Genomic DNA, 9,036 nt, shown 5'->3' on the forward strand with positions numbered 1-9,036 from the left:
CACCTATATTTATACTACTCCATGGAAGTTTCTATAAACTAAATATTTTCATGGATATATAAATATCTAGATATTTTTATAAATATAAATGTCTAGATATTTCTTATACATATAAATATCTAGATTTTTCTATACATTTTAATATCTAGATATTTTTCATATACATATTAATATCTAAATATTTTACCCATATACATTTACTAATTTCATATTATTCTAAATTTGCATTGTATTTTAACAAATTTTGCACAATCATGATTTCTAATTTAGATTGGGTCCGGAAGTAAATAATATCTTTTTTGAAACGAGGTTGTACCTCAATGAATCGGTTCATCCCATCACTCAATTCAACTCACAGTATCCACTATAATCTATAACTCTTAATAACGCATGTGATGGTTACACGTGTCCTCCCACTAATTACCCCTTAATCTTTTCTAATTACTTTTGCAATACACTCAGGCCCTGCCATCTGTCACCATTCCATTCGTCCTTAATTGAAAGCAAAACAAAAAAAAAAACCTATCTTTCTCTCTAACCCTATCTTTCTCTCTATCAAACAATCGGTAGCTGTTCTTCAATTAAGGTTCCCTAATTGAACCACAAGTATCAAAAACAAATACAAATCATGCGTGTTATTCTATAAATCTGGAAACAGGGTTCAAAATCGTAAAGCACACCATGTGTCACAATATGCAGTCAAATTCATCGATTGCAACCCACCTGGTTGAGATGATTAATTATTCAATTAAACTGTTGATTTCACTAATCTGGATTATGGGTTCAAATTCGGTTGGCGTAGCTGTCCAAATAAGCGGTCGAGTTCAGTTATTGCAACCTTCCTCATTCAGATGATTGATTAGTCAACTTAATTTCTGATTTCAATAACTTCTTTATGCGAAGTAGATAACATATTCAATTTCGGTTTTATATAGAGCCGCAAGTGATACAATCTTCCAGGTATTTTACATCTAAAGAAACGAACAATTCATCTTCTGTTATCCTTTTTATTGTTAATGATTCTGAATGATTGTTTGAACATATGTAGAATTGCCTGGAAGATAACATTTCACTTTGATTAATATGAATCGGCATGATTTATATTTTTTTCATTAAACAGCACAAGTAATATTGAAAAAACTTGAAGAAGATGTTTTTGAAAATGCTCAAAAAATGAAACATATAATTAGATAGTATTATTTGTAAACAGACATTACAATTTGTTTTGATATATGATTACATATCATTTAATATCCATAGTCTTTTAATATTCAACAAAAAGGGTTGACCGATTTATGTGTTAAAGTTAATAAAATGCAATGTTTATGTATATGTAAATACATTAAAGTTATCACGATTTTCAATTTTTTGTTTGTTTGTTTTTTTTTTTTTTTTTTTTTTTTTTTCAATTTTTTGTTTGTTATTTATGGATACGATTATAACACACATAATTAGAAGATCGTGTGTAGACTTTATAGTCCATGTAATCCACTTACACCTTAACAGTATCCCAAATAATCCTCAACGTGGTATCTATCCCTAAAATAACTGTTTGTTATGCTTTCCATTTCATTATAAATTCTCTGGTCCATCATTCTTATTAGACAAAATTGTCCATTTCGTCCCTGTGTTTTCTACTTTTTGCCCGTTTCATTCCTGTATTTTATTTTTTTGCATTTTTCATCCTTATAAGCATTTTAAAGTCTCAATATCATCCCTCACCCTAATAAAGGTTAGGGAAAAGTATATGAAAATGCATTGAACTTTCACTAAATTCCTTTTGTATGCATCCAACTTTCAGATCTCCTATTGTATGCATTCAACTTTTTAATTTTTCTTATTGTACGCAATCCATGACTTATTCATCAGATAACAGGTTACCAAAGTTAATTTTTTAACGTAGTTAGTCCCTCAACATAACGAAATCAAAATAAACGTCAATTTATCTAACGAAATTATAACGAAGCTATATCCTCTTCCTCTTCATCACTCTTCTTCAACTTCATTTCTCTTTTTTACAAATCCCACCAAAAATTTATTCATGTTAACAAAATATCAAACTATATTTAAACTATATGGGAATGTCTTAAAATTTTTATAACGATTGTGAACCATTACATCTCAATAGCTAGAGTCAGGTGAAACATGATGTACGATGGCTTCACCGAGTAAATCACACAACATGATTGCAGATCTGAAGGTGTTTTGCTTCATCAAGTCAAACTGAGCAACATACGCAACAAGATTGCAACTTCTTCGGCGCCGACGATGCGGTTCAGATTTATTTCGAAAGCTTAAAATTGGTTTGTCTATTTGTATGATATTCCAGAATCAGTTTGTATATTAAAATTGTTAGTATTTTACAAATGCTTATGTTCAACGACCTTTGGCAAGTGGCGGTATAACAAAAGGCCCAAATTCCCTTTATTTTGATATTGGCATTTTTTTTTTATCGAAGATGCTGATTAAGAAAAAAGTAAATATAAATTTATTATTGTAGCTAGAGTCAGGTGACTGGGAAAAGGGTATATGAAATGGAATTTAAGTGAAACTGAAATTTGGGTATATGATATGGAATTAAGTTTCAGTTTGAGTTTGATTTTTGATTTTGGTGAAGATTATAGATTTGACTCTGGTTTGGTTTATTAGCTTGAATAATTTTCATTGTGGATTACATCATGTTTATTAGTAATTATATAGAATTAGTTATTAGAATTAGAATTAGAATTAGAATTAGAATTAGAATTAGATTTTGTTTTGATTTAAGGATGAATTAATGATGAAGATGAAGATGAAGATGAAGATGAATGGATGATGATGATAAAGGGACCAATGAAATTAGGATTTACAAACATGAGGGACTAATAATGAAAATATATAATAGAAGGTTACCTATTAAAGCAGGTTAACCACATACAATAGGAGAAATTTAAAAGTTGAATGCATACAATAGGAAATCTGAAAGTTGGATGCATACAATAGTAATTTGGTGAAAGTTCAATGCATTTTCATATACTTTTCCCTAAAGGTTAACTAAGTCCGTTAAAACTATTCACAAGAACTATCCACGTAAATTATTAAATATTTTACTGTCATTATCTTGTTCTCTTTCATCAAATCTCAAAACCAACAGCAGACATAAAAATTGAAAAGTTCGAGTAGAAGATAGAAAGCATTAAGACCGAATAGAAAATTTGTATGAAGGTCTTAAATGGTCCGTTATTTGTTGAACCAGAATACAAATTATCTCCATTGTTTTTGATAACCGAGTCTAAATCAAATTCCTGATTCAAGCCTTCAAATGTTTGGTTTACATAAAAAATATCTGGGTAAACCTCAAGTTCACTGTCCTCTGTTTTTTTATCACCTTACCCAACACCATTATCTTTTTAGTAGCACCCAACACCATTATCTTTTTAGTAGCAAACATCACCACTACCACGAGAGATGGTATACAATTAAAATTGCTAAATTTTGATGATGGCATCTTCGAAGATTATAAGTTACATTCATAATATATGCTTCATATTAGACCTGGCAAAATGGACCAAAAGTCTTAAAAATGGGTCCATTGAGTTTACTTGAAGACCCAAATGGGTCCAAGCACATAATATTACAAAATATCTTAAAGACCCAAATGGGTCCAATCATATAATACAAAAATTACTTGAAGACCCAAATGGGTCCAAATGGGTTCACTTCAAAAGAAAATTTTACTAGCCCGACCCAACCGACCCGGGTCTCGACCCAACCCGTTCGACCCATTTTAATTCTGACCTGTTTCGACCCATGACCCATTTCGACCCGAACTCATTTGATCTTTGACCCAACCCGACCCATCTCGACCCGTTTGCCAGGTATACTTCATATATGTATGTTGTATGTGTTTCATACTTGTATTTTAGATAGCCCTATTTTTCTTAATTATTTTTGGAAGAAAAACAAGCAGAAGTTTTTGGTATTTAAAAAATTGATTTTGGCCTGATTTATAATTATTCATACACATACATACGGAGTATTTATTTGGAAAAAGAAAAAAGTTATGTTACGAGAAGTAAAATAGATAAACATGGAAAAATGGTAAGTGATCTACAGGTAGAGAAGAAGAAAAAAAATGGTGGATGTACAAGAAAAAAATAAATAATTTAAAGTTGCACAATAAACATCAAATTACTAATTTGAAGGTTTTAAAATGTCACACATTATGGGAGGGAGAATGAATTGATTTTTATAGTTTAATTAATTGAAGATTACGTGGATAGTCCTTGTGAATAGTTTTAACGGACTCAGTTAACCTTCGTTAAGGTGGGGGATGAAATTGAGACTTTAAAATGCTTTTAAGGATGAAAAATGCAGAAAATAAAACACAGAGATGAAACGAGCAAAAAGTGAAAAATACAGGAACGAAATGAGAAATTTTGTCTTCTTATTAAAACTACTCCTGTTTGCTTTCATTAATCTAATATTCGTTCATATTCTCTCTGTTTCTTCTAATGGGTATGAACTATATTTTGATCAGTGGAATTAACCAAAAGAGACCCAACATCAACATTCGGGTTAAGGTTTTAAAAGTTGAGACACTAACCTGAAAGAATTTCGATAATGGAAAACCTTTCTTGGATTGGTTGTTTCAGGAACAGGTATACATCATGCTCTATTATTCATAATAACTTTTTTTTTTTAAATAAAAAACCAATGTGTAAATGATGTTTAATATGTACCAGGGTGACAGGATTAGAGTTACAATTAAAAATCTACTTAAGGATAAGTATGAACTTCTTATGAAGTTACAACATAATTTTTACTTGAAAAACGCATTTGTTATCAAAAATCCATTTAAAGGCGGTGGTGTGCATTGGGAGCACGAATCTAAATTGATGATTACTCCAAAAACCACTGTCTTATATTGATTCCGCTTAATGGGTTGGAAACAATGGTTTCAAATTTATACCATTCACTGATTTAACAAACTGTCAATTGAAAGAGGGGGTAACTGCAGGTAAGAACATTTTCTAAGAAATAGTTTTTCAAATAATTTATTCTTATTTATGTAACCAATAATTAGCTTACTATTCCTCTTTCACTTTGTTTCAGATGTCATTGGTAGAGTGCAGTATTATAGTGGAGTTAAGCAATACGGGGATCGCACGAACTCAAATTTAAATATATAAATTTAGCACGGACAGATTTGGAGTAACATTTTACTTTTTTCATTTGTATATGAATGTCAACTAAATAACTGCATAATTATATGAAACTAATTAAAATCTGCTGTACTTTTTTTCAACAGTGGTGTGATATTGGGTTGCACAATATGGGGAAAGTTTCATGTTGACTTTTTAGATTACATGAAGACTATCGGTGACAATCAGTGTGTCATTGTCATTATACAGTTTGACAAAACTAGGAAGTATGGACGTAAGTTTACAAATCAACCTATCTTACAATTATTTACTTGCTTTTCATTTAAGTGCCTTTTATAAATACATTCCATTCAAGTAAATTAATCATGTGCTATGGACATTGTAGACAAACTGATTGTCACTACCGATTGGGGAATCAACAATCTACTGATTGACGTGAATGCTCGTGTCTCATATTTTTCAGGAAAAGGTATATAATACAAACTATGTCTCACATTAATTGTAACCACCGCTTCAATATATCCCGAATACTTAAATGTCCGAGACAACTGAATTAACAATGTTTTGTGCTTGCAGGATTTTGAACTTCATGTGTGATCGACGACTTGGTAGGATCTTTGGCTCCATCCTCAACACCACCTACCAATAGCCTTCAAGAATGGTTTACTGCACTTTGTATTTTATTTGTTTTATATCTTAATGTTTGTTAAACCTAACTAATAGAACTACCATTTGCAGCCGGGTGTCTATGTTGTTTGAGCAAAAATAACTGTTGTACTACCCGACGAGCTATGGTTTTACATAGCTTGTAAGAAGTGTCATCATAAAGCTCCAACTGTTGAGGATCAAAACGAATTGACGCTTGACATAGATTCTCTTTTGTCTTTGAAGCGCAAGTGTAGCGGGCAATGTCGCGGCAATCCAAACGTTGCTTTAAGGTATTGATAATCGAAAATTAATTAATGTTTAAACTATCAATATTGTGCACAGATAGATATATACAGTATATTCATTAGGATAATTTGTTTTCATGTTCAAGCTATTAATCAACACTCGTTTGTTCAAGCTTGAAGTAACCAAGTACAGTTTGAAAGCAGTTCATCCGACCTATACGGTCAAAGATGCCACATCTGAACCTGCTTTTGTGGAGAAGTTTCTGGAAGAGTTTAAGAAAGAGCAGGTTTTTAATATGCACATTCCTTAGATCTTATACTTAAATATATATAACCATTATTAAATACAACTTCATACGTATTGAAACATTGATTTTTTTGATTGCACAGAGGGGAAATAGTACAAAGTCCATATCCACTCATAACATTGTATCCCATGAAGTTTCACAAGCTACAAACGTACTTACAGTTATGATCTCTTACAATTAGATTAAACTGTATTATGTTCATAATACACTTTTGTTATTAGAATTCAAAAACTGACACTTATCCTTTTTCTTTTCATATTTCAGTGTGGATCTACTGTCACTCTAGATGTTGAGGAATCTGTTAATCTATCAAACAACACCAGTTACACCCCACCCAAAAAAATGATCAAACAAGAAGACTATTTTAGCGGACTAATGGACTGTTTGATTGTTAGTTTCATCAAGTTTTTATACTTGATTATACTCTTTCAGTTTCAGATCATTTTGAATTTGATGTTTATTTGTGGTTTTTCGGAAATTCCGTTTGAGGTTTTGTGTCTTTTGTATCTCATCATCTTTGATAAGTTACAAAGATTTTAATTGTTTCCAATTAAAATAATTTGATGTTTTTTATTTCATTTATTACAACACATTCTATGTTCTCAATTTTGTATATTTGTCAAGGGGTTAGGTATGAAATACGATTAGGATTTTTTGGGTCACAACTTTCATATTACACAAACTAAAGTCAGATTAAGTACTCCACAACAAAAACTAATCATTTGATTGACAACTTATTAGGCATACATGTTTGAAACATAAAGAAAAAGAAGTTTAGATTTATCAAAAGATAGTGTTCTTCACATAAGCAACATTTTACCCTATTATGAACCCACCCTTGTCGTCTAGTTGTTCACCCCTTTGCACTTGTGCATTGGGATGGAGGTGGAGATGTCTCAAGTTCGAGTCTCTCATCTTAAAAATATTCGTGGGATTTATTTCCTAAAAGTCGAAATACCCCGGGGAAGGTTTTACCGACCCGTATTCAGGACCCAGGTCCGACCGCCTGCCCCTCGGGATGGTATAAGGTTCAGTTATAACTTTTTTATTTTATTCATATGTAAAAATTGTATGTGTCTTTTTTTACTTATATTAACAGAAACAATATTAAAAACACTCAAGTGAATTGGCCCTTTAAGACCACTCTTATCCATGACACCTGTCATGAAACCACATTGCTGCCACATCATCGACTTCTTCCTAAGACTTTACCATCAAATGGGCTCACCTAAATTAATTAATACAATGTACCACTCTTTATCCGTATTTTACAAATAAATAAAGCAAATCAGCGTCCTTCAACATTGCTATGCAACGAAATTTTGGTTCGCGGTCATCCAAGGAAGCTCCAAAGACACATTGCTAACCTTGGAGCCGTTGAAGGAAGCTCCAAAGAAGCCCTCAACGACGGGCCGATGTGGATGGTCTAACTAATCCACTTTTAGCTAATATGAATCATTTGGCCCATTTGTTGGTACTTCAATATTGGAATGCAGGTAGCCCATATTTCTACTAAATGGGCCGACGTTTGATGGCCCCACCAAATCTTAGCTTAATAAAGCTTCGTATCTTCCTGTTCTTTAGAATCCACCCTCGTACATTTACACATACAGAGGTCAAAAGGAAACAGTTAGAAGTCAAAAATGTTATCATTCAAAAGGAAACAGTTATCATTCATCACAAAAAAATTATCGTGCATCAAAATGTTATCATTCATCAAACCGTTATCATGATTACTTTTATAAATAATATGGGGCATTCCGAGAATCGAACTCGGGACCTCTCGCACCGAAAGCGAGAATCATACCACTAAACCAAATGCCCAATTATCAAACAATCATCATTCATCTAATTGTAGTCATTCATATAAAAATTAGGTGATGAATGATAAAAAGAAGGTGAATGATAAAAAAGGATATAATGAATGATAAATAAAGATTTAATGAATGATAAAATAAAATATAATGAATGAAAAAAGATTTACAAAAAAAAAAAAAAATGAGGTGAAGAATGATAAAAAAACAAGATGAATGACAAAAAAGGAGGTGATGAATGATAAAAATAAGGTGATGAATGATAAAAAAAAAAAGATGAATAATAAAAAGTAGGTGATGAATGATTAAACACAAGATGAATGATAAAAAAAGATATAATGAATGATAAAAAGAATTGCAAAAAATGAGGTGATGAATGATAAAAAGAAGGTGATGAACGATAAAAAACAAGATGAATGACAAAAAGGAGGTGAAGAATGATAAAAAAAAAGCAAGATGAATGATAAAAAGGAGGTGATGAATGATAAAAATGAGGTGATGAATGATGAAAAACAAGATGAATGATAAAAAGGAGCTGATTAATGATAAAAATGAGGTGATGAATGATAAAAATGAGGCGATGAGTGATAAAATACGAGATGAATGAGAAAAACTAGGTGATGAATGATTAAAAATTTTATTATTCATCAGAAAATTTTTATCATTCATCACCTCATTTTATATCATTCGTCACTCACAAAGTTATCATTCATCTTATTTTAATCATTCATCACCTCCTATTGTCATTCATTTTATTTTTTATCATTCATCACTTCATTTTATAGCATTCATGACTCACAGTTAATGATAATAGTTTTCTTCTCCCTAATGGAATATATGTGCCACTAATAATGACAATAGTTTTCTTTCTCCACGC

At 31.3% G+C, this 9,036-nt stretch overlaps 1 protein-coding gene across 1 annotated transcript; it reads left to right on the forward strand.

Moving 5' to 3' along the window:
* The first annotated feature begins 550 nt into the window (after nucleotides 1–550).
* On the forward strand, nucleotides 551–6,885 carry LOC139889758 (uncharacterized). Its single transcript, XM_071872692.1, has 11 exons — nucleotides 551–960; nucleotides 4,520–4,640; nucleotides 4,725–4,999; nucleotides 5,095–5,193; nucleotides 5,291–5,418; nucleotides 5,530–5,613; nucleotides 5,721–5,805; nucleotides 5,883–6,082; nucleotides 6,184–6,324; nucleotides 6,428–6,496; nucleotides 6,610–6,885. Exons 8-11 carry the CDS (start codon nucleotides 6,053–6,055, stop codon nucleotides 6,883–6,885), a joined length of 516 nt encoding a protein of 171 aa, XP_071728793.1. The 5' UTR covers nucleotides 551–960; nucleotides 4,520–4,640; nucleotides 4,725–4,999; nucleotides 5,095–5,193; nucleotides 5,291–5,418; nucleotides 5,530–5,613; nucleotides 5,721–5,805; nucleotides 5,883–6,052.
* The last annotated feature ends 2,151 nt before the right edge of the window (nucleotides 6,886–9,036 follow it).

This window comes from Rutidosis leptorrhynchoides, chromosome 2 (assembly GCF_046630445.1).
Source record: "Rutidosis leptorrhynchoides isolate AG116_Rl617_1_P2 chromosome 2, CSIRO_AGI_Rlap_v1, whole genome shotgun sequence".
Taxonomy (NCBI): domain Eukaryota; kingdom Viridiplantae; phylum Streptophyta; class Magnoliopsida; order Asterales; family Asteraceae; genus Rutidosis; species Rutidosis leptorrhynchoides.

Bases quoted from the DNA above. Each gene is read 5' to 3' on its own strand.
- LOC139889758 (XM_071872692.1), top strand. From the start codon at position 6,053: ATGTCGCGGCAATCCAAACGTTGCTTTAAG. The intron at 6,083-6,183 runs GTATTGATAATC...TTCATGTTCAAG, and splicing joins AATCCAAACGTTGCTTTAAG to CTATTAATCAACACTCGTTT. The intron at 6,497-6,609 runs GTACTTACAGTT...TTCATATTTCAG, and splicing joins AAGTTTCACAAGCTACAAAC to TGTGGATCTACTGTCACTCT.